This window comes from Amblyomma maculatum, chromosome 1 (genome assembly GCF_055883805.1).
Source record: "Amblyomma maculatum isolate TAMU_Amacu chromosome 1, ASM5588380v1, whole genome shotgun sequence".
Classification (NCBI taxonomy): Eukaryota; Metazoa; Arthropoda; class Arachnida; order Ixodida; family Ixodidae; genus Amblyomma; species Amblyomma maculatum.
The window spans coordinates 164434484-164461739 of record NC_139344.1 but is presented as its reverse complement, the minus strand read 5'-3'; the positions used below and the strand labels follow the sequence as shown (position 1 = coordinate 164461739).

General features: G+C 40.7%; 2 protein-coding genes across 3 annotated transcripts in view; one reads left to right on the top strand and one right to left on the bottom strand.

Annotated features, from left to right (window-relative positions):
- Positions 1-1122: 1122 nt before the first annotated feature.
- On the bottom strand, positions 1123-3895 carry LOC146204796 (uncharacterized). Its single transcript, XM_084589500.1, has 3 exons — positions 3423-3895; positions 2302-2403; positions 1123-1275 (listed from the first exon to the last, which is right to left on the bottom strand). The coding sequence occupies exons 1-3, from the start codon at positions 3771-3773 to the stop codon at positions 1177-1179; spliced, it is 552 nt and encodes a 183-aa protein (XP_084445626.1). The 5' UTR covers positions 3774-3895; the 3' UTR covers positions 1123-1176.
- A 214-nt stretch (positions 3896-4109) lies between these two features.
- Positions 4110-27256, top strand: part of LOC146204795 (DENN domain-containing protein 1A-like) — a 69959-nt gene continuing 46812 nt past the window's right edge. For both annotated transcript variants that reach the window (XM_084589499.1, XM_084589498.1), the window contains exons 1-8: positions 4110-4247; positions 4687-4751; positions 8514-8557; positions 8643-8692; positions 20830-20937; positions 23353-23422; positions 23506-23601; positions 26701-26754. In XM_084589499.1, coding sequence (XP_084445625.1) covers positions 4231-4247; positions 4687-4751; positions 8514-8557; positions 8643-8692; positions 20830-20937; positions 23353-23422; positions 23506-23601; positions 26701-26754 — 504 coding nt within the window. In that variant the 5' untranslated portion in view covers positions 4110-4230. The remainder of the gene's footprint in view (positions 4248-4686; positions 4752-8513; positions 8558-8642; positions 8693-20829; positions 20938-23352; positions 23423-23505; positions 23602-26700; positions 26755-27256) is intronic.

Sequence of the window (27256 nt, the reverse complement as noted above, 5' to 3'; positions counted from 1 at the left end):
GTTCTCATGTGCATATTCAGACAAAATGCATTTCATTCATGGTGTACAGTGTCCCTTAAAAGCCTCCCCGACCTTCATGGCTACAGCTGGAGCAAGTGCAGTTGGTGTGCAATGATACAGTATTGCTCATGGCATCGTGAAAAGTCTTCTCATCATGAATTAACTGAAAGATGGCATCCATTTGCTATACTGTAGGCACAATTCTTGGAAAGAACTTGTAGGATGGCCTGTGACAATAATGGTATTGTACAGAGTCCACTTCACATTGTTAAATGATAAAAGTGCTTGGGATTTGGTTGTTCTACTCATATCAGGTATGCATGTATGCATGCATAAAATGTGCCCTTGCATTCTCTCAGAGCTTGGGACTTAGATGTTTTACTCATATAAGGTATGCAAGTATGCATGCATAAAATATGTTGCAGTACTTTCTCAGAGCTGCAATATGAAACAAAGTAACCAGCATAGAGCAAAAATAGTAATACTTGCTACAGTGTTCTATATATATCACTTTTCAAGTAGCATCTTTAACATCAAGACCTTTCCCTTACAAGAGAATGAAATAAGCCATTAAAAAGAAACTGTGGCCTTAAAAATTCTGGGTACAGCAGCAAGCTCAGAATACTATGCTAAAAAGGAAGTCATGAGAAGATAATCCTGCATGCATTCATATAGTGTGGCCATGACAGTATGCTATGGAAGGGTAGTGCCTCATGCTTTAATCAATGACGAGAGGGATTTACGTGATCATGAAGGTCCATATACAATCCATTACTTGGACGCCATTATCACTTGCAACTAGCAAAATTACTTTGTTGCTAAGAAGCATGGGCATATGCTGTACTACCAGCAGCAATGGCATTTGCTCCAGTGATCATGACATAAGATTCTTTAACAATATCTGTGTATAGTAAATGTGGGTGAGCTGGAGATTTCATTGTGCAGCCCTTAATTGTTCAAAGGGCCTGTCTGCATTACATTTTAGTGTATAGCTGCCCACATTGGTTTGGTTCAGTAATGTGCTTAACGGCTGTGGTATGACAAATTGTGATGCTCCTTTGAATGTTAATAGGTACAGTGAAGCATGAGTGCTTTCTTATATGCATATACAGAAGTAAATGATGAGAACATGAATGTTTCTTTCCCTTTCTTGCATGAATACATTTTTATTCCATATCATGAGGTTGAAGAAGTTGTTTTTGGCACATAAAAAGCAGAATTAAACACCATCTTTTCTTTCACTTCATCCTTGGCATTTATATGCTGATAGGGGCACTGAAATTGAAAGGAAGGATTTCCGAGTGAGAAATTGAAAATCAATACGACATTTGTTATAGCATATTTAAATAAACAGCACAAAATTGCATGTGCATCCTATCTATAGGCTGCAGCAGACATTAATTTTGGCATGTTTAATTGCTGACTCTACTTTACTATTATAAGAACAAGCTGTGCACAGAAAGACACACACAAGAAAAATAAACACAAGGTATGCAGAAAGAGAGCGATTGTTACGCTCTTTCTGCCTACCTTGTGTTTATTTTTCCTGTTTGTGTCTTTCTGTGCACAACTCGTTCCTACAATAGTATGCACCAAGTCGCCCAACAAGAAGTTCTTCTAAATTCTACTCTACTGCAGTCTCAAACTGTCATAATATCAAGCAGCCAGTATGGCCATTAAGTTGAACATCTTTGTCCTCCCACCCTACCTCCCCCGCGGTGGTGCAGTGGTTAAGGAGCTCGACTACTGTCCCCAAGGATGCGGGATTGAATCCCGGCCGCGGTGGCTGCTTTTCGATGGAGGTGAAAAGCAAGGTGCTCGTATGCTGTGCGATATCAGGGCATGTCAAAGAGCCCCAGGTGATCGAAATTTCCCGAGCCCTCCACTACGACATCTCTCATAGCCTTAGTCACTTTGGGACGTTAAACACCATAAATCAAACCAAACTTTTGTCCAAATAAAGAGCATGTCAGTTTTGAGCAATTCTGTTCACACAAATTACAAGGCAGAAAAAAAAAAAAAAAAAAGGAACATAGTATTCATGCTGCATGCCTAGTTGCCAAGAAAAGGAGGGGCCGTTTCTTCTCTTCTTAGACACTAACACACAAGTGTTTGTGTGCTTTCCTAGATAAATGTAAGCCTTTTGTACCATTGCTGCCACTTTGTGTAAATAAAGATATCTAAATGCAACATTTGATGACCAGATGTTAACTGCTCAGGGCAAACTTATTTCACACACCTCTACATCGAGCCTCACCCTATTCATCAAGCCTCCTCAACTCAAGTCACCAATCAACTTACATGACGGCATCCAAAGCCGCAGCAGTATCCTCGCAGGTAATGAAAGAGTCCAGTAAAGACATTGAAGCCAGTCACAGGATCAATGTATGATTTGTCAGCTCTCTGTAACAAGACGCATATAGCCAGTGCACTGGGTTACTTTACACACATATATATAACGCACCATAAGCTTGGATGGATGTATTTAGGATGCAATGCAGAGTGCCCTGAAATCCTGAAATTATGAGCATGACTAAGCCTACATGGTGCGGATGTGCCCTAGTGATGAATATTATCTTTAGAAACAAAATGTGCACAGCTGCCGTTCTCCATTTTTATCACTTTCATTACAGTTATCCATGGCACAGTGGCGATGTTCATTACAGTGTAGCAATTTGAAGCATGCACGAACACAAACAAACAAAAAAACTATGTGAGTAAGGGTCAACGTTAATAGTGAGGGTGTCGTTTTAGGAAAAACGACTTCACAGAAAAGTCGTCCTTACTGTACTGAAGACAAAAGCGAAGTGATGCAGCGCAACGACCGGTTACGAGTGATGAGAGCGTCAGGATCGAATCAAAGCTCTGCTCAGCTAGCTCAGTTTTTTTAATTAACATTTCACAACATAGCATGGTTTTCACTGCTTCCGATTCCATTCGGTGCGACAATTCGTTGAGCGGCGATAAATTAATCGACAGACACCTGCCGCTGCAATCAGTTAACATTTGATCGCTAGCTGACCGCTACTAATTTGCAAAGCTATGAAAAATAAGAATGAAAGTAACACTACCAACACACATAAAAAATAAACAAAGCCATCAGTGACTTAACAGCTAGGACTGCACGGTATAACTGATCTGACAGAAGCGAAAAGACATTTTCCCATACAAAAACCGATCATACTCGTCGGTTGGCCTTCTCATACTGACCAAAGCTGATCACGGGCACATGTAAGTAGTACAGTTGCGGCGTGGTAATAGTTACAGCAGGAACATTGTTCTGTATTTTTATATAACGCGCCGCCAAAAGGGAAACCTCTGCAAGTCCTATTCCGAAGGTTTCCTGCAATAGAACTTACAAATATCCAATTTTGATTTGTCCGCTTAGACTTACCCTGTTGCACAAATATACTGTCATTTACCTGAACAGCCAGTTTATGAGCTTCGTAAATCTTTCTTTCGTTATCGGAGAGATGTCCGAAGCAGACTGACTCATCCATGTCATGAAAGATCTTGTTGTACTCCGCTGTCTTTTGGCGGCGTTCCTCCTCCGTCTTTGGGCCGGGATTGGCGTCTTCTTCTGCACTAGTCCAAAAACACCGTGTCAGATGGCACCGACGATAACGACTTGCAAACGCTCTTGCAAGCATCTCTGATAAAAACGAGAGCAGCAGCGTCACAACCAAATTTCCATGCTGCACGTTGCTCTCCAGGGCACCTACAGATGACAGCCGTGCTGAATAACTCCAGATCCAGGCAGACGCCAAGTGCATTGCTTAGTTCATCACAATTTGCAAAGCCGAAAGCCCGAACGCGAATTTTCAACTACTGACAGCGTACAGCGCCGGACTAATGTCAAACGTCACTGCATTTGCTTATGCAGCAGACGGATTCCGCCATGTTGAATAACAGAACTCTGAACGGCAGTGTGCTGGATATAAAAAAAAAACATTTTCGAATTTGATAATTAGTTGCAACCATACGCAACGTTTATAACTTTTTCAATAAAATAAAACACAATGTATTGCTGATGAAAGTGACAAAATTAAAAAAAAAATGTAAGATACTTATTTACTCTTGAACCCAGGGCTTTAGATTGCTGTTATCATGGCGCTGGCCGTCAGCCTGCGATGGCGAAGTTCTCGCTGTTCCGATTGAGTTTCGATCGGAAGCTTGTAAGAACAAGCTTCATTAACCTTGTTGGCACGTTAAGCTTCGGCTAACGTAAAAATGGGCTCACGAATACGGTAAGGCCGCAGCTGTTGCTTTTTTTTTTTTAACTTTCTGCCGACATGCGGAGGAGTGGCTGTGAACGGTGATGCCTCCCCTCCGTAGCTTCTGTTTCTTATTTCTAGGTCATGTCACTTCGATTAATATCTCGGGCCCACGCATTTACATGTTGCTATTGAAATCAGCCAACGCTCATTGTAAACGAATGAACCTGAACAGGGGTTCGCTACTGTTGCTGTCTCGTTTCCCAGCTGTTAGTATTTGTCGGACTTAACTGATAATCTCGTCTCTAACAAACTTTGGCGCTGATCGGCGCATATGAATTGCTGTACCACTTTTCTCCTTGCATCTAGAAACGCTATTCAGAAGATTTCGTTTTGTGTAGTTGCCTTTTGCAGGCGTGGTACGGCGATCTAATTCGGCAGCACTTACTTGTGCCCTTTAATGCCTACGCAGGGATAACCCGGCAACAATAATTGAATGCTTCTGCGAAGTTGTCATACCGAGGAATGGCAACGAAAGTAAGTTATTTATTTATTTTTTTGCTCTGCTCCTGTTTGTACATTGTTGGTTCGTCGCGTTGCTTCGTCGATGTTTAGGAGCAGGCTGGGCTAGTGCCGACTGATTATACTGATAAATATAATGCTGACCTGTCGCTTTCAGTCGATGTGCCTTAGTTAATGTAGTTCCGCGGGTAATATGCTGGACTTGTCCGTGAAGTTGAGATTATTAGTTTTTTTGGGGACACCTTCGGTCTACCGATCTCACCAGAATTTAAACATTCGAGTAGTGTTGCTGTGAAACGCACAGAAAGTTTCAAATTTCATGCACTGTGAACAATTTAATTTCGTGAGTTTTTGACAAACCGCGTACGGATCGTGGAAAATCGGTCTAATAACTGCGAAATGCCCCGCTTATATAATCGACAAGATAGTCCCTCAAGTCAGGACGCAGTGTTTGTCTGCAACATATCTGCAGTGAACACCATAATGAGGAGTTAACACTTACCAAGAGATATTTATTTCATGTGTTTACACAGTACCTGCTCAAGCGTGTTCATTTCGCGTAGCACCTTTGCAGCCTACGAGTTCACAATGCACTTCAGTGAGCCGTGCCGCATGAATGAACTTATCACGCATGCTCACAAGTCCACCTTCATGTAGTACATCATTGCGTTTGGTCCTTGTTTGAATGCCGCTTGTGTGTGCACAGCATGCTAGTTTCTCTTGGTGGTGTCTCTTGCCGGTTTTGAATATGTTCAAGTGATTTGGCAGAAACACTCTGCTTTATATAGCTTGCTGGTATGTTGATGTATGTACTTGATGTTTTCATTGAGCTTCTGCAAAATTCTGTTTTTCCTGTGGGTAGTGAGCATGTCAAAGAGCAAGAGAGCATACTGATGCTGCTTGCTTGCATACGTAGCATATCACTTGCACAAAAAGCAGTTTCAAGATAGAGCTGCATTATTTCTGTTACTCTAGTGGTGATCATAGCGCCATGTATCCCACCTATTGGAAAAGTTCTTTTCGGCGTGGGGGGGGGAGGCAAATCATTCCGATTTCTTTCTATGCAATCTGCTGTGCATAATTGGCAGGCATCTTCTGTTTATCATTCATCACAACTTGCACTACTTTGCTGAAGCATTTCTTCTATGATTTATGTACTGGTTTTGTCAGTTTGAAATTCATAGAAACAGTTGAAAGATCAAAGTAAACAAAATTTGAACCAACAAAAGTATTGAAGAAAATATTCACATGTGAAGGCCGGGTGTCAGGGAGCTTTTGGGAAAAATATCTTATAGTTTTAAGAAAATCAGTTTTTTTTTTCTAGTAATGCAGACATTGCAAGTTCATTGAACGCTTCATTGCACTTCACAGATTATGTTCTATTCAAAACAAAAAACAGACATATGACATTCAATTACGTATTACCAAGGAAGATGTTGGCCATATGGTTTCTCTTCATTCTCCATGTCATCATTTTTCTTTCTGAGCTCCATTTTTCCATTAGTTACAAATGCTATGCAGAATTGACTGCTTTCACAAGGGTGAGGGGGCTGCCAGTGCAGTATCTTATTCTTATATTGTTTATCCCTGTGATGGGCATGACATCTAATCTGACTGCTTTGCAAACTGGAAGCTTTTTTCCTTTGTTGTCAAGGTTTTCAATGTCGTAGGCATTTTTTATTCTTTCCGTTAGAGATGTACTTTGATAGTGCGCTCACTAGCATATTGGTGCACTTTATGGCTTCATACTTGCTCGCCTTCCTTTATGGTAAATAGCCAGCCACTTCATTTCCTGATGGCTCATGTCTAGTGGAACCTGTAGTCTGCCTTTCCTTCACGTTCTTCTCCTGTTGGTGCCTTATACTCTTGCCACACTGGGCACTTGCAAAGACTGTTGAGTCAAGAGCCTTTGAGGTTTTCAATCACTACCAGACTCGGAGTTGTGCCACTGCCACACAGTAAACTCAATTGCTGTTGAGAGATTTTATCTTGCACCAAGTTTGTTGTAGCGCACCATCATTGCATTTCTTTGAACAACTTTTCATCAAAAGTTAGGTAGGAATGGGTAGCCTTATTTTAAGTATTGGCAGCTAGTTGAGGTTTTACTGTGGGTAGAAAAGATGCTGTAGAAACCAGACTATAGGCCAAACCCCCTGACTCCCAAATTTACCAGTCTTAAAAAAAAGAAGAAAAAAAGAAGAAAAAGAAATAAAAAACAAAAGAGTCACTGAATGACAAGAAACGAACACCCTTATATTGAAATAACTGCAGCTCAGCCGGCTCTGCATTCTGGTGGCACTGTTTGTTTTCATTTGCATCTAAATGCTGCCTGTGTGTGCATTATATACTAGAAAGCCACGAAATACACGAGCGTCATTTGGCTCAAGTCATCCAAACTCGAGATGAATGACGAGTGCTTCTCACTGCCCACATCCCATATTGCATCATTCTCTGTGCTGTCCAGTGCACCATGTCTTCAGTGAGTGACTTCCAAGCCTCGAAGTGGTGGATGTTGCATGTGACCGGCCAGTGTGGTTGGGTTGTTGCCTAGTAACGGGAGGAGGAAAAACATGTATTTAATCAATAAAAGCATCCATTCATTAAAGTTTGCGCATTCAATCTTGAAATGTCTTTTTGAGCATTCATTTAGCTTTGCCACATCGCCATGTCACATTGCTGATGCAATCATTGCAAGATTTCTTTAGTTTTTCCTACCATTTATAAGGCAGGAGTTGACTTCTAGTCATTGTTATTTTTTTGAAAAAAAGTTTGACGTATATTTTGGTTTTTACGGTATGTATGCACACACCGGTAACCAGTGCTCAACAAAGTAATATATAGAAATACAACATAATCAGCAGAACAGAGTCAATAAAAAGGCTATAAAAAGCACTATTTACTATCGCATAAAAAAGACATCTTATGTACAGTGAGCTGGATCTCATGATGGTAACTGTACTTCTTGTGTTGTGATGTGTTGGGTTTTCGTAATCTTACTTTTAAAAATGAGTTTGCTTGTGAACCAGTTACAACAGCACCATTTGATAACAATCAGTCATCATCTTTCACACAGTTTTACTGACATACATTTGCTATGTATTAAAGAGATGAAGTTAAAGAACATGCTTTGTGTGTTGCAAAAGCTGAATGCGTTTCACTTTCAGACATCTCACTCCTAACAGAGATGCTTTTGCACAGCCTGAATAGTTTTCATGGAGATGAGGACACCATAGCTCATTGTTAAATCCGTGAGGGTTGTTGTGACAGTTCAGGATTGCTTCAGAACCCTTTTGTTGAGCGATGCATTTTCTTGCTTCGATACAAAGCCTCAATACTATAATCTACACAGAACATAGTGTAGTTATCTAAAAATGAAGCTGTCATTCATAGCCTTTGCGATTTGCTGTTTTTTGTTGTTTAGAGATAAGCATTTTTCAGCAGGGGTACAGTTCATGTATCATCAGTTTGTGTGTTTTTCACCTTTTTAGCAGTGAATGCTGACCATTGCAGTATTCGTGGTCAATTTGTGGGGTGGATTTTTAAGGGCTTTTTCTCTTGCATTCATTTGTGGCTTGTGTGGTCTTTCATATGTTTTCTAATTAAATCTCTATGGCTCTGAAAGGAATTCATCAATTGAGAAATAGTGCTGTTCGTGTTTTCAAATATTTGTCTCCTCACATTTAACCTTTCTATGAATATATGTGAACTAAGCCTGCATTATATCTCTGAGCATATAGTTGTCAGTTTGTGACATTGGTATTAATGTTATGTTTGCAGGTGCATGGATTGTTCAAAAGTTTCCAGACTCTTATAACAATGAGGTAAGCATATCTGAAGGTAGTTTCTATTTTTTACCAAGTCTGCCTACTTGTACAAACAAAAACAGTTGTCCCGTACACCTTACAGGAGGTGTTGAAATCTGTGCCAGAGTTTGCCTACCCATGTGAATTCTCCAGGTGAGCATTTATGATCTTCCTGGCTCCATGCATTGCCACCTCATTTTGTATGTTGGGCTTTTACCTCAATTTTTCAGTGTTTACTTTCTGAGATAAATATTGATATATTTTTTTGTTTCCTTGATAAATATATTATTTCAGTGCATGACCCATAACCGTATTTAAATTGTGCTGATTAGTGGGGAAAAAAAATTCAATGATAGATATCGGTAAGAAGTAAATTTTCAAATAACCACGGTATGTCGGTGAGTCAGCGGTAACTGTTATCAACTATATTTTAAAAGGTGAATATGAAGTTATACCCTCCAGAAAGCAATGTTGGGTAGTAATTTAGATTTGTAAAGATGTGAAGTTATCCCGCTCAATTCTGTACTGACTGTCAGGTTATAGTTTGCACTTGCAAAATTTGTTGCAATTGGAAACTCCAAGGAAAGTGGTCTCTCAGTGCAACACTTGTACTGTCTTTGTTTTGTGTGTGATGTGCTGAGATTCACAACCACTACCAACATGTCCAACTTTCTGCTCTAATCTTTCACTTTTTCACTTAATTAGAACATGAATTTCTTCCCTCGTGTCTTTTTTTTTTTTTTTTTTTTTTTTTTTCAACTTGTACCACGTACACAGCAATGATTTATGCTGTGTTCATGATTGAAACTGACAGGGATGTATTCATGAAGGTGTACATAAAAATGTTTCGTAGGCTGCAATACTTAAGAAAGAATGCACTTATTTACTATGAAGTTCATCATATAATTTGTGTGCGAAGAATAAATTAATGCAGCTTTTGTTTTTGGGTCTGTTTGCAAATGAAGTAGTTGCGCAAAAGTATCTTTCTTTCAAGAACACATCATCTTTGAAACTGCTCTTATTTTTAAAAATTTCAAGCAATTTTGAAATTACTTATGCTGTTGTGGTTTACTGGTGTTTTTTGAAGTCTGTAATGTCAGAAACCTTGGAACATGCAAGTGTTCTCAGTCTGCTGGCATCACATTCAGATTGATGTTGTTTCATGAGCCTTTAGACATTCTGATACAAACACTGGCCTCACATCCCAGTTCTGCGATATATAATTTAATATATACTTTCATTTAGCCAAAGCTAAATATTTGCGCCCGAGTCAAAGAATGCACTGAAGCGCCTGTGGCTGAAAAAGTAAACTGCTAGGCTGTGCTATGCTGCACCTGACATGACTGCCCAACTTGTGCATTGTTGGGCTGTACAAAGTGACAAACTATAAATAAATAAAGATGGTTGCGTCTGCATCTTCCCTTACTCTTTTTGCCTCAGAGAGAACATAAGAGAAGATGGAGCTAGCACCACTAACCAGCCCAGACTAAAATGCTGATATCTGTTGTTAAAAAAAGAAAATTGAGAAAAAACATCACAGAGTATAATATAGTTCCAGTCTGCAGATGAATGAGAGCACTGTTTCATTATTGATCACCACTAGCGATAACAAATTCACTTATCAGTTATAACTGCTAGTAGCCTTGCTGTCAGTTTTCTTTTTTTTTGGATTTCAGGCATATTTTTATTAAAAACCTACTGAAAGTGCCCAGAGCACCCATATACTGAATCATACATGGCAAAATTACTTTTGAAAAGGAATTAAATTGTATTACTGATTACTTTGCTGAAAATTGTGGAAAGGTAATTAAATTACATTACTCATTACTGCTCCCAAAAAGTAATGAAATTACATTACAATTACTTTTATGGAGTAATTTAATTACATTTAAATTGCCATCTAGTTTCCATACATGCAAAAACTAAGCAAAGCTAGTAAACAAAAATCTCTCTGCAGACGCGAAGCACGCACATTCTTTCGTCTTCCCGCTGAATTCCATCCCAGAGAGCTATTCCTTCCCTCTTTCCTACAGCACTTGCCATTACAAAAACAAGACAATCACAAAAAAAAGGAAAAAAGAAGCACAGTCAAACGGTTGTGAAATGACCGGTGAACCCGTCTTGCTGGCCCGGAGCTGTCTCTGCCATTTGAAGGGCTCGAAGAAGCTAGGTTATTTGCTTCCGCAGTCCCAAGAATCGACGTCGGCACATTTGTGCTCACTGCTCTAAGCCTTGTATACATGAGCCCGACGCAAGCAGGTCGAGTAGGGAGGAGCCGGTTGTCGAGCTGAGCCAGCCCGACCCGTTCAGGTTTACATGAGCTCGTTTCTGTCGGGCAGAGGTCGCTGCTACACCATGCATCGAGCAAGTGGACCAGGTGCGGGCGGGAGCGGAGAAAAAGGAGGAATGCTCAGACAAACAGCTGACGGTCCCGTCCCCGACCAGCAAGGAGGCAAGAGAAGATGCGCCTGCCCGACGTCTCAGTGTATACATGCTCCTCGCCCAGCGGGTAGGGTTGAGCCAACCCACCCCCTGCAGTTGGGCTGGAGGGACCCGACTCGACGGTCGTCTAGCTCGAACCCCTAGAGTATACATGAACTTGACAGCCAGTTTTCAGCCCGACAGGCCCCCCTGACCCGACTTTGTCGGTCCAACTAGTTTTCAGCTCCAGCCTTCTTGCACCATCTTTCCCTTCGGCATTCCCTTGACGCCTTGTATCCTGCTGATTCTGTCTCCTTTTGCCAATCCGTTACGCTGGCTTCGGCTTGCAGCACGTCGTTCCTGTTCTCGCGGCCCTCTACTTCGTTGTCTATTGAAGGAGTAGTGGCGCACTTTAGTAAAAGTAATTTCAAAAGGACTTAATTACTTTTGCTGCAAAATTACTACCAAAAAGTAATTCATTACTTTTTGGTAATGAATTGCTTTTAATGAATGAAAAAGGAATTCATTACATTACCAATTACCAAAAAGTAATTAAATTACAGTAATTTCATTAGTATAATTCAATTACTTCTATGTCTGTACTGAATCTATAGTTGTGCATCTAATTTTACACAGAGCGTATACATCTTGTTCGATCGAAAAAGCGTCGCCATAACCCAGAATTGAGAAAAGCGTCTCTGAAAAAATATGCATGTGATTTTGGATGAAAATTGTGATGCAACCATTTTTTGTGCAGCGTTCAGGGTGGTGTCATACCATTTCGCTTCCCATTTAACATGCATCTGCTAGTCAAGTTGGAGGCTAGTTTGTGGTATTCTAACTGGCAACATCTGTACCTCCAGTTGTATGCCGTTCATTGTAAGTGTAGGTGTCCACCAAGAGGTGAGATGGATACTGCACCTTTCTTTTCCCCCAAGAAATAAAACCAACTATATGTATAGCTGTCTTTTTGTCAAGCTCTGTGCCAGTCTCTCAATGCCAAAAATTTGTGAAATGACTAGGCAGTGTTAAAGGGGCTTCGCATAAACTCTTAAGGCAAAGCTTAAAGGGTACCTGAAGTGTTTTTTTTCACATTTGGACGATATGCAACAGATCAAATGTACGAAGGCTGTAGATAAAGCGTGCGAACTAGTTTCGCACTGGCATTTAAAATAAGGGCGTAATCACAGATTAAGGGTGAGGTCTGCACTTCGGGTGCGCTGGGGCAATGAAGTGAAACTAGTAAGGACTCATTGTCACCGAATATTTAGATATCTGCTTATTTCGCCCACATACTGTCATAAGTCATCCAATGCTACCAAACAACTCTTCAGGAGCTATATATTCGGTGGCGTTGGTTCCCTCCCTGCAAGCAACCATTTCTTTGCTTGAAACGCAGCGCCGCTAAGCATGGCATCATCGTTGAGGACCCAGCATCCTGCCATGCACTGCGGAGAAATCTGTACGCCTTCATAACTGTATTTGGCGATTTCGGCAACTCAAACGCTAGCACAAAAAGACTTTGCATTCTTTACCTCCAAGTTTCACACATTTGTACCCTTTAAGCTTGCTGAATTCTAAAACCGCTTCCGCTGCCCTTCAAGCACCCTCCTAGTTTTTTAACCATGGCATTGATATATTTAGAGTACTCGGTTTGAAAGCAAGCCTGTGTACTATAATGTTTTCCTTCTGAAAAACTTAGCATTGTTAATGAATTCTAAGCAGTGTCTTTCAAAATGCTGATCTTCTGCTTTAACCCTTTTGCTGTCGGGCGTTTCTGGCTGTGACGCACCCCTAGTGTCGGCTTGGTTTCAGGGAACGAGCATATCGGGGAACAAGCATAGCAATTCATTTTTGATTATGATTGCAATACAAATAACATAGTCAATGGTACATGCACATTTCAGTGTTCTGCAGGTGTTAATTAACATCATAATCATCATTATCAGCCTAATTATACATTAGCTAATTAGGATAATATAAGAAAAGCTGCTCGATACTTCTTGAGAGTCTGAATTCGAGCTTGGCTCATATTTATAATCAAAGGAGCCATCACTCCAGTCCGCAGTCGAAGGTCCCGCCCGGTCAGCCATCCGAAAGTAACCACGCGCACGGAGGGCGCACTTTCGGTGGCCCGCGCAACGGCGAGAAATAGCACATTGTGAAATCGAGATGACAGAGAGAGATGGAAGGAGGCTAAAACAACCATGAAAACAACCTCCTTTGCTGCTGCTAGCCACAAGCAAGGGCACGGCAAGAGAGAGCGAAAGCAGTGATCCCTTGAACCCGTAACCTCCATGCACGCGCCGCGAAACGCGCGCGCTTCGTAGTCTCTTAGCGTGATAGAGTAGCGCCCCCCCCCCTCCCCGCAAAGTAGGTGGCGGGGATGGGCGCGGTTGCTCCATACTCTTCAGTATTTATGTATCAACATAACGCGGGGCGAAAATGTGGACTTGTAGAAAGATTTTACAGGTGGCGCAGCCTATCCAAGCGCACCAGCTTCGCGCTCAGGCTCGTTTTTTTGTACGCACGATAGAGAACGTACTGGTATGTCACTGACACATTGGGAGGGAACAGCAAAAATGTACCAGTACGTTCGTGACAGGGTTACTCTGCAGAATTGCCATATAGTAGTTAATTTTGCTGCTTGAAAATACGTCTAGTCTTGGCTCAGTTTTTTGTTTCATAGGGCTTGGTGCATTCTCATGCGCTGTGTGTAATGATTGGCTGATGGGGTTTTATGTCCCAAAGCGACCCAGGCTGTGTGAGATCCGTAGTGGAGGGCACTGGAAATTTAGACCACCTGGTGTTCTTTAACGTGCACTGACATCACACAGCACAAGGGCGCTTGGCTTTTCGCCTTCATCTAAAAGCGACCACCATGGCCGGGATTGGATCCTGCATCCTTAGGCGAAGAAGTCAAGCTCTATAACCACTGCACCGTCGTGGCAGGGCCAATCAACATATTTAGTTTTGTAACATCTATTGGCATGTTTATAGTTAGCATTTTGCGAGTCAGTGAATGTTTTCTAGAAGAAATGGTATTGCTGCCCAACTGATTTTTGTTAGTGACTGTACCTTTTGTGAGTTACTTGTCAGAGTATTCTTAGTGGCAGCTTTTAGTGCCTCAACTTTGTAAACTGTGGTTGTGTGGTTGTGTAGGTTGGTGCCTGAGGATAGGAAAAGGAGGGAGGAGAGGGAAGGAGCGCTGAGGAGTGGTGAACATAAAACCTGTTCCAGCATGTGTGTTGAGAAAAGCAAATGTGGCTATGGTGCCTTTGCGGTGTGCAATTACATCTGTATGTGCAAGCGTGCTGCGAGAGGGGCTTTGGTATAGCTTCAGCATCAGTATGGAGCAGGCAGGATTACAGAGTGAGGAGGGGCTGCACATTCTCTGCCTCCTCTGAGCAACTCTGGCAGCGGTACTGCACAATCTGCAGATGATTACAGGCATGATATGCACTTGGGTGTGTGTGTCTGTGCAAGCTCGCTGTGCCTCTCGCTCTTACAATGCGTATGTGTTGCGCGAGTGGTGTGAGTGGCAAATGGTGGCATTGGATAGTGATTCAGTTCATGCCACCACATTTGCTTGGGCAGAATGAGCATGCTGTAAATTTTGAGATCAGTTGAACGAGAAGCGGCCCTGCAAGCTCACTGCTGTGCCGTGGAACATGAAAGAATGCAGTGTATCTGCAAAAACAGTGCACAAAACTTTATGGCATCTAAATTCAGGAAAAGTATGTTTGGTTCGGGTTATGGCATTTAGCGTCTCAAAGCAACTCGGGCTATGAGGAACACTGTCATGGAGCTGCAGATAATTTCAACCATCTGCAGTTCTTGGGCACTGAAATCGCACAGTACATGGACGTCTTGCTTTTCACCTCCGTCGAAACACAGCTGCCGTGGCCAGCTTTGAACCGCCACCACCAGGCCAGGGCAGGGGAAAAGATGTGAGGGTGTGTTGAAGTGAGCGTGACGTGTGATGAGAGGAAGCAGATGCGGTAGCACATCACATCGAGGGATGTAATGAAGTGACGGTATTGGTCTTCAGGCCATCATTCTATTGGCTGACATAACGCAGCAGAATCGAACCACTTGAGCCTCTGAAAGCTATGTGCACCCTACCGTAATTTGTTTTACTGTGCTGTTTGTTTCTTTGTCTAGCATTCCGGTCTGTCGTCACTTTATTATGTAGTGTGTGCATGCCTACTTCCTACATAACACCTCTTTGTTGATGCTTCTGAGGTACTGCAAATAATATGTAACCAAGTTTTAATTGCAGAAAGATATTCATTTGATATTCATTTGAAAGGGAAGATATTCATTTGAAAGGCAAGATGGGCATCAAATGTGTAGTCCTTATTAATGTTTATTTGTTCTGATTTAGTGATTTGATGGTGCATCATGGAAGTGAACACTAACAGGGGCATATAACACAACTCAAAAGTGGTCTGCCTTTCTGTTTTTTGCCTCTATTTTGCAGTGCCGTTCATTTTTATCCAGCAGCTCCTGTTCTATATTTGATGAGAGAGAGGGCACACTGGCATGGCAACTATAAAAAAAAAAAAGAAAGCATCTAATGGACAGGCTGCAGTAAGAAAGCAGGTAGTGTGTGACAGAGTGCAAGTGAACGAACATATCTTTATGCATACGCAGAAAGAGTGCAGGTTCTGATTTGGTTCATGGTAGTTCAAGTGTTTTGGTTGAATGAGTAAACTTTTCGTTTGAATACAATTCTTTTCATCACTTCCATGTTGATGCATTCCTCATTGCTCTTGAGTATTGGAAAAGCTTTCTGAATTTGTCTGTTTTTTTGTTGTTGGTAATATTGTTTCAAGACTTGGCTGCATTAAAGTTGAGTGCAGCTTCATTCATGACAGAGGCAATCTATTTCAATCAAGGATTCCTGCAACAAAAGTTTGTGCCTGTGCAATCTTTTATCGGTGCACAGGCTGCCTTATCAATCCAGCATTTGTCATAGATAGGCACTAGAGATTACCCTTGAATTGCCTAGCTCACCATTACTTACGAAGGGTGCCGGCAGCTGCTGGTATGAGAGGTTTTTTTTTTGGTGTGGATCAGTGTGAAATAATAATTATTACAGCACAACAATGAAGGTTGGGTCACTGAAATTAGTCAAGAAATTAAAATGATGTTTCGGGTCCCATACGGGGCCCTTGTTCACAATAGCACTGTCACAGAAGAAAGGAAAGCTTATATATGCTTCAGTATGCTCTGTAATCATTTTTCGTAGCCATTATGAAGCTTGTCCTGATTCTTGTTCAGCGTGTTAGCTGTCGTTTTATGTTATGTTTTATGTTTTTGGTCAGTGACCCAACCTTCATTGTTGTGCTGTAATAATGCTTCACCCTGACCAGGCGGTGTTCCGTCGAACGTTAGACTATGAAATAATAATGTAAACATGCAGATAGTAGACCATGAAGTAGACGAAAAAACAACCACATGCTGCCATTGGGATACAAACCCATGCTCCTCGAATTTCACATCCAGTGCTCTACCAACTGAGCTACAGCAGTGACTGTTCAGTAGTTCAGTCTTCTACTTTCTTAGGTAACTATGTTGTGTGTAACCTATTCTTGAGAATGTTTACTAGCGCCACCTTCATTCATAGCTGTGGGTGTTGGACGTCCTGTGTTACCGTGAGTGTCGTATGGAATGTGATCTAACGAGGTGGTAACCTTTCTACGCTACCTATGACATCAAGGCTGCCAGATTCAATGCCCTTGTTAGGCTAATCTGTCCTCATTGGCATATTTTGGCCCATAATATGTCTATCAGGGGAGTGAGACCGACAAGCAAGGGCCAGGCTTTTTACGTCCCATCAAGAATGGTGCATATTTCAGGCACCATTCGGTGATCTGCCTTCGGGCATCATGAGGGAGCGTGGAAAGACTGGTCCCACACATGTTGTGACCCCTATTTGCCGCTTTTTGTTTCCTGAGACGTCTCATTCTGTTTAATCATGTCGATACAATGGCAGCCTTTGATGTCACCTTACAATGCTTCAAGATTCAATGCACAACAGCAGCTTTGTTAGCTTTGTCATATAAGTACTAGTATTAATGTTTTTCTACAAATTACCTTGAAGTTGTTACCCTGCAAACTAAAACCTATTTTTTCGTGACAACCACACAGACTTTTTTTTTTTTTTACAAAACGTAGTCTGTTGTTAGAGCTTTTCTTATTACCTAAACAAGAACCTACCCACCAGGCAAATTTACAAAATCTAGAATTTTGCTGCCTGCTGCTATTTTGACATCGTAGTCAATAATTAAAAAAACTGATCTCGTTTGCTTTTCGAATTTTTCAGTGCAGTAATACAGGCATAATCCATTGTTGCTACCTAATTGCTGTACCTATTTTTTTTTTATACTTTGGTCATCTGATGAGAAGAGAGGAGTCGCTGGAGAAAGATTTGATGTTGGGAAAGGTTGAGGGTCGCCGGAGAAGGGGTAGGCAGCGAACGCGATGGTTAGATGGCATTCTCGAGGCATTGCAGATGAAGCTATGTGATGTTAAGAAGATAGTGAGAGACCGGAAAGCGTGGCGTGACATGGTCCATAGGGTCACGAAGAGTCGGACACGACTGAACGCCTGAACTGAACTGAACTGATTTTTTTTTAAGTTATGTTGCAGACTATACTACCATCTGTTCTCCCCTCTCTCTTCTCTCTCTCTCTCTTCCCCCCTCCTCCTCCTATGCCTGGTGTGTGCATTTTGGCAATAATGGGTGAATTATAATTTTTGCCAAATGCATCATTTTTTTTTTCCATGACTTGCAAAAAAAAATAAAAATAATGTTTAGCTTGGCTAAGTAGAGATATACATGCAAAAGCAGTGTTAGCCCAATAACTTTGCTTCATTGGCTTTGCTTTGCGACATCTTGCTACATTTAGCTAAATATTCAATGGGTATTTTAGGCTTTCAGTAGGATGAATGAGGACTAATTAGGATCCTTAGTGCAACTTTGTCAGACGAGATGATGTCATCCGAAGAAAAGCGTGAAATACTGGCAGCTTAGGAGATGAAGAAATCTGTTACCGAGATGGCTTGGTGGTCCAACTCAGTGTGGCCAGCGAAGCTGATCTTTTTGCCTCGGCCGGGGTTCAAAACTCTTCGGCGGTTAGATTTTTATTTTATTTTCAAGTGGTTGCTTCACAGCCACCCCAGTGGAATCCAATAATGCAGGTAGTATTGCATCTACATTAAGAGTGATTATTTTTTAGTTTAAGCTGCCTGTATTGTTGTGTTGACGTATATTGTAAAATATTCGATTACAGTCAAAAATACGATACCCGCACACTCTGAGGTTCTCACCCTGAAAGAACAAACTTAAGTTGGGTCGGAGGAGCTCACATTTTTTCTGCATGCCTTGTCTCTCGGTCTCCCCATTAGTGTTTTTTCTTGAAAGTGGACCTTGTACTTTCCCAGCTTCTCATCTGGGAACATATGTAGTGGGCATCAGCCAAGGCTGTGTTAAGTGCCGAGTGATGTAGAGCATCAAGGAGAGACAGGCTCTGCAGTGTATGAGTGCTGTATTAGTTCACGGCATCATGTGCAGCATGACCAATGGACCACTCCGCTCACTGACTGATAGCACCTGTTTAGAATGTTCACTGCCTAGATTACTATATATCCAAAACTCGCTAAGAAATTAAGTCTGTAGTCGCATACAACTCAAGTCTTCAGTAATTGCCACGCACAATTCCTTCTTGACAGAAAGTAGCTAGCTGTTTAAACTTTTTTGGTTGCCTAAATACAAAGCTAACCATCTGACCAAATTATAAGGTCAAGAATTTGGCTTGCTTGGTTAATCAAATATCAAAAACTGATTTCATTTGCTGTCTAGCAGAGTAATATGCAGGCTGCATACCATTGCCCATGTTTAGCTACTGCTGCTTTTTTTTTTTTTTTTTTAAGTTATATTCCACTATAGCAGTGGTAAACACACTGCTGCTTAGATTATTCTACACCATGAAAAACATTTAACCATACTATAATTAGAAACAAGCGGGTTTTTTTTACAACTGTGTTTGGGATTTTAGGTTCCAAAATGATTCTAATTTTGCTTCGTAGCTGCTCTAAAATGTATATTTTCCTACTCTAAGAGCTGCGGCAAAATCTAGTTTATCTTTCCTACCCCTGAGCTTGTTAACTCTTTCATTACCATGCCTATTCAAATCGATCACCGGTGATCAATACTTTAAATTTCCAATTTCGACATGCTGGAATCGTTTCTCATGCACCTACTGCCACCCAGTGGTTAGTCTAGGCACAGCACTTGTAGATCCAGTTTAAATTTTCTCGCTGTGGCAATGTTCTGATTTTTGATGGACCTATTTGAGAATGTGCATGTGTCGATGCGAAAGAGGGCGTGCTTGAAATAATAATAATAATAATGTCCCACTCTTGGTAATGCAGCATTAACATCAAATTTTTGTGATCAAAAGACTTCCAGCAAATCAAATATTGAGTCATATTGTCAGCTTTCTTATCTGATGATGTTGAGTGGTGATAATTACCCGAAAATGTTGCCAGCTATTCACTAGTGAGCTTTGACTATGAGTCCGAAGGGTTTTATTCCATGAAAATGCATTCCTGAAGGTCCGCTGCATGTCCAACATGTATACCCGCCCTTTACAGTCAGTTTGCATGTGAAATGAGGCTGCTTCCACCTGTAGTTCTTTTTTTTTTTTTTTATGTAGCTGAAGAACGGTGCTGCACAGATAGTTTATCTTTTTTTTTTTTTTTGCACAGTGTTATATTCAAAATTTGTTTTAAATTTTCTTTGTTAATAATGCATCTGCAGATATTGTGCCTTTTCTGCCTTATTTTTATCAATTTACCACAAAAATGGCAATTCTTCATTTTTTTTTTAGTTTCCAAATAAATTTTTTGCTTTAACTTATGTTTTTGGAAAGAGCATTCCATTATGTGCAGTTTTTTATGCTGCAACGTGTGCTACAATATTATTTGTACTGGCAAAGAATGAAAAACTGCCATTTTCTCGCGGTAACGAAAGTGTTTTCTTTAATATTTTAGTGCTTGCGTGCATTTATCTTTTTTTTTTTTACTTTTACCCTGTGGTGCTTTTTGCTTGCATGAAGCACAAAGTGTTAGTGAGTCAATGTTGAAGTGTGTCACTTTTATTCTTGCCTTGCCTTAATTAAAAGTTGTCCAAGGTTTTGTGTTGTGATGGTTACATGTGTTTGTCATGCAGTTGGTATCCAACTGCAAATTTTTTGCAAAGTTGCTTGCTGTTACAAGCGCCGTCTTTCATTTTCTTTTTTACCACAAAAATCCAGCCCACCTTTAAACTAAAGCATTAACCATCACAATTTGTTTGCTGTATCGTAATGCCTGGTGGCACTAGTCAGGGGTTTTATGAAAAAAAAAAAGAAAAATGTTCTTGAATATCACTTTTTGAAAGCGTGCTGTTCTAGTGAGGCCATCAGCTTTTTTTTTTCAACCCTCATGTGACCTAGACCTAACTTTGTCCTCATAGCCATCACTTGACTCTTGAATCAAACTAGTGAGAGTTAAGAATTTTTAGCAGTTGTAAGCAAATAGCCCATAGTGATTCATGTTCAATAATGCATTGCATATAGTTAACAAGAAGAAAAATGGAACTGAAATTTCTTTGGGGAAAGACCACCAGTCCTTTTTAAGTTGTCTTGCTTGCTGTTGCTAAGCTGTGCTGCCTTCATACTTGCAACAGTCACTGCAAGGCTGTGAGCAAAGAAGCTTTAACTTGCTCCATAGCAATGATTGAAAAATTGAAAAGGCTGAATATTTGAGTAGCACATCCCACATTTTAATTGTGATCTCGTGCCTTATGTTATTTCTAGCACTGCTGTGCAGCACTTCAGCTTTGTTTTGACGAACATCGACAGCAAGTGGACATTTGGCTATTGTCGTCATGCTCCCAACTCTCAAACCTGCTTTGTGCTGCTAAGGTGAGCTTCCACTTCTTCACATGGAACATTTTATGTGGTGTTAAAAAAATTCAAGACAGGCACTCTGGACTGCCTACGTATATGAATGTGAAAGCTCGCTTGCACAGTGTGCTGCAGCAATCAATGCCCGCTTCCTCCTGTGGCGCGCACCATCATGTTACTGGTCTCTCTCCACTCCCCCTACTTATCTGATGGTGCCTCTCCACTCCTCCTCCTCATCTTCTGACAAGGCCCTCTGCATTAGGTCACATGGTGTGGTGACAAATTTTTCTAGCCACATTTCCTCCACAGATGCCATCAGCTTTTGCTGTAATGGGGCTAGTAAGGCTTTTGCTACAAAAAAAAGAAAGAAAGAAAGAAATATTGACAACTTCTGTAAGCTGTCTGTAATCTGGCAATTCTTTAAAATAACAATGTTTGTTCAGATTAGTGATTCCGCCAATCTGCATCACACACTCAAGTGCTCTTCCTCTTGCTAAACTGCGGACGCAGTGCTTTTGCACCCTATGCTGCTATTGAATAGGCACATGCAGAGCAATTTTGTCGTCAGTGACTTGTACAAGGAACTTAAGATGCATTAAACGTGATCAGAAGTTCATTCAGTTTATCTCTTTCATAAAATTTGAGATTAGTAAAATGTCTTTGATATGTTGTTTAAAATATGCGGGGAAATAAGTATTGTCCGGGAAAACGTATGATCCCAACTGCCTAATATTAAAAAAATTAACTGCTGAATGAGGTACAAAGGCATTTATTTGGAATTGAGACTTTCACTTCATAAAAGTGTAGATTAGCATTTATAGACATGAAGTATGCATGAAGTATTTATGTTGTCCTAAGGGAGGGAAGAGATTTAGCAACAGATTTGGTTTGCCGAAGGAATGACGAGCCGGGATCGCTTTCTTAATTTGTTTATTTATTTATTTCCAAATACTGCAGGCAGCAGCTCAGCCCAAGCAGTAGAGGGGTTACATGTTCTGCAATAACAGTTCAGCAAACATATTTTCCTTGGTGCATTCAACAATAAATTGAGGCAAACGGTTCCACTGATGTGTTGTGAGGGGAAAGTATGAATTCTGGTAAAGTTTGGTCCTGGTGAAATACGGGCTTTCTACTTCGGAGTGATTCAGTCTACTTGATCTCTGGGGTGCAGCAAAAATATGGGTATCTTGTGACAAACCAGATTTGTTGTTATACAGCATGTGAAAGAATTTTAGCCTAGAGACCTGACAGCATACTTTAAGGGGTTCTAACTTAAGCTGACTCGGGATGCTTCGCCCCTGTACACCAGCAACTTGTGGAGAAGCCATCATGATGGCTTACAGTCACCGCATTTTTGCTCGTGCTGCTTCTCTCAGACCCGGCCAGCTCATATGCAAGCGAATACAGTAAAAGCTCGTTAATTTGAACTTCACGGGACCGGGGAAAGGAGTTCGCATCATCGAATGGCCTCGAAAAAACCTTTTGAAGCGAACGGTGCTTAAAGCCGACGTCATATTGCGACTGACCGCATACTTTCGTTAATGACTTATGGGTAGAAGGATGGACGTCTGTCACAAAAAAAAAGAAAGTTTCCCCACATAATGGTTTGTTTTGTTTTTATTTTGTGCTACAGTCGTCCATCCTATCACTGGCTCATAGCCTTTCGTGGGCGTTGGCCGGGACCGCGCCGACAAAAATGCTTATCCGTATTTTTGAATTAATGGGGGTTGAATTAAGGAACATTTAGTTGCAAGCTTCGGAGGTTGCGAGGAAGAGAAGAGCAGGCAGCCACTGCCGCGGCCGCCAACCCCTACCCTCCGGCTCCACCGGCTGCCGCGCCGGTCATGGTGCCATTTTGAATTAACGAACTTTCAGGTGTAGTTACCAAATGGTTCAGCCCTATGTCCCTAAAGTACCGCAAAAGAAGCCATCACGTTTCTCCTTATGAAGTTCATATTTCCGCAGGAAAGGGCACCTCGTATGTTGGCTCGTTGGCTTTGATGCTGCGCCCCGTTGCGCCTAGGTAGCGCAGGAAAGCAATTGTGGCAGGTGATCGCCACTGATCCATTTTTCACATCACGAGCGCTCGTTAGCATATGTCCGGTTGATCGCAAAACGTATTATGCAACCATAGTTTGTCAAAATTTTGAATGAAGTAACCGGGAAATCATGCTATCCGGGAACACCTTAACCGAGAGAAAAATAGTGTAACTTATGGAGAGGTTTTACTGCCTGCGATTTTGAACATATGAACCAGGAACATATTAACGAGGTTCCACTGTTTCTGTAAAATAATCGTCATTATTATGACTTGAATATATTTGTTTAGAATAAACAGGGTTCATAGGATGACTATATTTACTAATTCATTCTTGCTCAAAAGCTGCTGTGTTACAGCTGTGTATTTGACTATACTTTTGTTTTCATCTGCAGCTATTTGCCCTGGCATGAAACTTTCTACAAGGTGCTCAATCAAATAGCTGAACTAGCTAACAAAAAAGATGTAAGTGAAAGGTCTTGTTTCAGAGGTCTTACTGTTGCATCAGTATCATGCCTATTATGTCAGTGTACTCTATTCTTTTGCAGTCTAGTCTAATGGGTCACTTCCTGGAATCTCTGTACAACACCCAGGTTCCTGAACCTGGGTTCCAGCTAAGAGTTGTGTATGACGCAGACGAAAATGTAAGCTTCCTTTATGTCAGCTTATTTTTCTAACACACATATTTGTTAGGCACAAGTGCGGCATTCTAGTAGCGCAGTAAAGAGGTTCTTGTTAAACTGAAATATTTTTCTGTGTAGGTTTATGTGATTATAACTGCTTTGCATTTGCTTTAATTACCACATTCTAGCATGCCCTTTTCCTGATGCACATGCTCAAGAACAAAATTAAAAAAGAAAGCCGGAAGCATGCCATACAAAAAGAAGATACAAAAAGAACAGCAATCTAGTTGTGCCTAATGTCTTAGAAAAATGCCAGCACAGATAGATTGTACCAGAATTAGGTATATTTTATTAAAAATATAATCTGAAAACTAGCAAACATTTACAAGTCTACATGTTTGAGATAGGAATGACAACTCAGTGCTTTTCTTTCTCACTCCAGTGAGGCATATATAGAAGCAAGATGGAGAGCTGGGTGAATTGCACTGGTTCACCCTAAAGGGAACAATGGTAAAAGATGTTGGACTATACAAAGAAAGCCCAACAGTGTTTGTTCTGTTCCCTTCTTTGTCTAGTCCTACATTCCTTAGTTCTGTTTGATTTAGAGCCAGGCTTATAAAGGACAAACTAGTTTAGTAACTCGTTATACTGGGGGGAATTTTTTTTTTTAACTTTTCACTGGTTTGTATTTTAGAAACTGTGAGAGACACCTTGGTGCTCTCTATCGTGGTGGTGGCAAGGTCGACATTATGTACATGATGGTTAGATGATTAATTAACGAAATTTATGTAATCCCCTTTTTTATGTCGATATTAAGGGGCAGTGCTATTATACTATTTTGCTGTTAACATTTTCCGCTGCTACACTGTGTGATTGGAAGTTTCTAACGTGTTATACTTATTCTCAAGCGACTTGTATTACACCTTACTTCTACGGTACTGTGTGTATAGCGTTTGACCATGTAAATTTTGCCTTTTAGCTTGTTGTATTAATATTGTTGAACTCATGCCCTTCTTGTTATAATCCCATATGGGATTGACAGTGTGTGTGTGTGTGTGTGTGTGTGTGTGTGTGTGTGTGTGTGTGTGTGTGTGTGTGTGTGTGTGTGTGTGTGTGTGTGTGTGTGTGTGTGTGTGTGTGTGTGTGTGTGTGTGTGTGTGTGTGTGTGTGTGTGTGTGTGTGTGTGTGTGTGTGTGTGTGTGTGTGTGTGTGTGTGTGTGTGTGTGTGTGTGTGTGTGTGTGTGTGTGTGAATAAATAAATAAATAAATAAATACTGCAAAATTGAAGGCAGTCAGCATCAAAGATGAGTCCTCTCTTTAAATGTCATTAATTGACAATGTGGCTCAAAGTAATTGAAGTTAAAAAATATGCATCTGAAAGCCTATTGAGTTGGCTTTCTTGTATTGCACAGTTATAAAATGGCATCAAATACAGGTGGCATTCATGTACTTAATGATTTAGAAGAAGTTAACATTTTGGCAGAACTACCATGCGCAGTGATGCCATTTTATAGATGTGCAGTGCATGAAAGCCAACTCAACAAGCTTTCATATTTATGTTTTTGACCTTCCAATAGTGCGAGCCAAATTGCTGATTAAAAAAAATAAGAAGTGGACTCACTTTTGATGACGGCTTTCAGTTTTGCAATATAATATTGCCCCTTAAAGTAAGAACAATAGAAAAAAATTTAATAATATATGTTAATTATAATCATTGAGCTCTGTAATTAATGTACATGATGCCTGCTTGTCTGTACAACCCACCTGGACATACCACCAAGATACCTTATTTTTTGAAAATATGAATCTATAAACAGCAAAAAAGATCACCTGCCATAGTAGAACTTTACTTGGTGTTGATGGAAGGGCGAGTTTGATTCATATCCTGTTCTATGGTAGAAAGTTTTGATGGAGTAAACAACCAATTTTGACTGCACGCCTTTAATGATTTCTGTGAATGTCAGTGACGTTATTATCTATGTTTTCTGTGCATAAATACATGCTCTAGGCCCTTGCAGTTCAGTGGTCATAGTTGGCTTTAGCTTTTTCTTTGCATTCTTTTATGATCTGGGATGTTAATTGCATTGACTTCTAGTGTAGCTGTGAACTGAACTGAGCTTTAGAATGATGGCAACAATGGGGGTTTGTGTTTTATATTTTTAGATCATGTAGTGGCGCTACAAATTTCAACGAGTGGGTTGAAGGCAAAGGCATGGTTTTTTTTTTTTTTTTAATGCTTATAGCCTAGCATAAAATAACAAGGTCTCAAATTTTGGGTAAAAAGATACAAAATAAATGAGAGGTTAAGGAAGCAGGGGTTTAATCTGTCTTTTTAGGATCATGAACTTAAGTTGAAAGAGTTAAGTGATGATGTGCAATTTGCACATCATCACTTTCATCATCAATTTGCAGACTTGTGGGAAAAAAAGACGAGTCATCTGTATAGCGAATTCATTTTGTTAACTTACTCAGTGTAACATGGTTGAGGTCTTTGCATTGTTACCATTTGTTGATAGGCTGATTAAGCTTTTGTTAAATTTTTGGCAGGTTTGACAGCTGAAGTGAAATATTGGATTGAGTCTTTTGTTTTTCTTAAAACTTCTGGTATAGTGAATGATTTTTTTTTTGTGTGTGTGTGTTCCCAACTTGTTGACTAACTTGGGTCGATATGGGCTCATGTGGCCCCACTTTTTTTGTTGTGATAAAAATTTTTATCAACCAAGATGTCTGTTTACAGAAAAGTTTTGTGCGGTATGCCATAGAAGATCTTTGTGGAGAATTTTTTTATCAATGGACACACTCATTTTAATCTATCTTGATGCTAGTAGCCATTATGAACGTGTAAACAATTTGGTGCTTTCAAATGGTGAGGAAGCAAAGACAGACAATTTGCATGTGAGACCACATTATGTATGGGGGTCGTGCAGGCCTGGTAGGAGCAGTATGAAGCAGAATAGTGTGCTGAAAAAATAGGTAGGCTTATTGTGTAAACATTGGTAATTGCTCACAGAAAAAACTTGTTTCTTGGCTTAATTTTGTGTTGATACAATAATGAGCTGTAGTTTTGTTGCTTGTACAATGCTTTTCGTTATTACATATTTGACAAAGCAAATATTTTAGCCTTTTCAGTGTGCCTGCTCAGACCACACAAAGTTGCCAAGCATTCCTGAAAACGTAAGTGGATATTCAATATCTTGAGAACAGCACAAAACCGACATTGATGAGAAAGAAAACTTGCTGATATTTGGGTTCTTATACGGCAGAAAATTGGACATATGTTAATGTGACAGCTTTAGAGACCCTATTCTCTAAAAAATTTGATGGTGACATTGTCAGCATTGTGGGTGAAAGATCATGGGCATGCCTGTGTCAGAGGCAGTTGCAGGTGACATGGGCGGGCAGGTTTTGTGACGTCACGGGACCGCATGACATGGCTGAGTTGGCAGAGGCAGCTGTTCTGAGATGGGAATCAAACCATCGGGATTCAAGGAATCTGACGTGCTACTCGTATGCCGCACAGGCATGTTGGTACGGCTTGGTTAAAACAGCAGTTATTGCACCCTCTTCCATTGTGACTCAGTGTAACCTACTTCCCTGTACATTTAAATTTGTTGTGTCTCTAGAGCAGGCCTTATGCCCTGGCTTGCTTAATATGCATGGTGTATTAACCTCTAAT

Coding starts and splice junctions, on each gene's coding strand:
- LOC146204796 (XM_084589500.1), bottom strand. CDS start 3,773: ATGCACTTGGCGTCTGCCTGGATCTGGAGTTATTCAGCACGGCTGTCA. Junction 2,404..3,422: donor CTCATAAACTGGCTGTTCAG/GTAAATGACAGT, acceptor GTCTTGTTACAG/AGAGCTGACAAATCATACAT. Junction 1,276..2,301: donor GCGGCTTTGGATGCCGTCAT/GTAAGTTGATTG, acceptor TTTCAATTTCAG/TGCCCCTATCAGCATATAAA.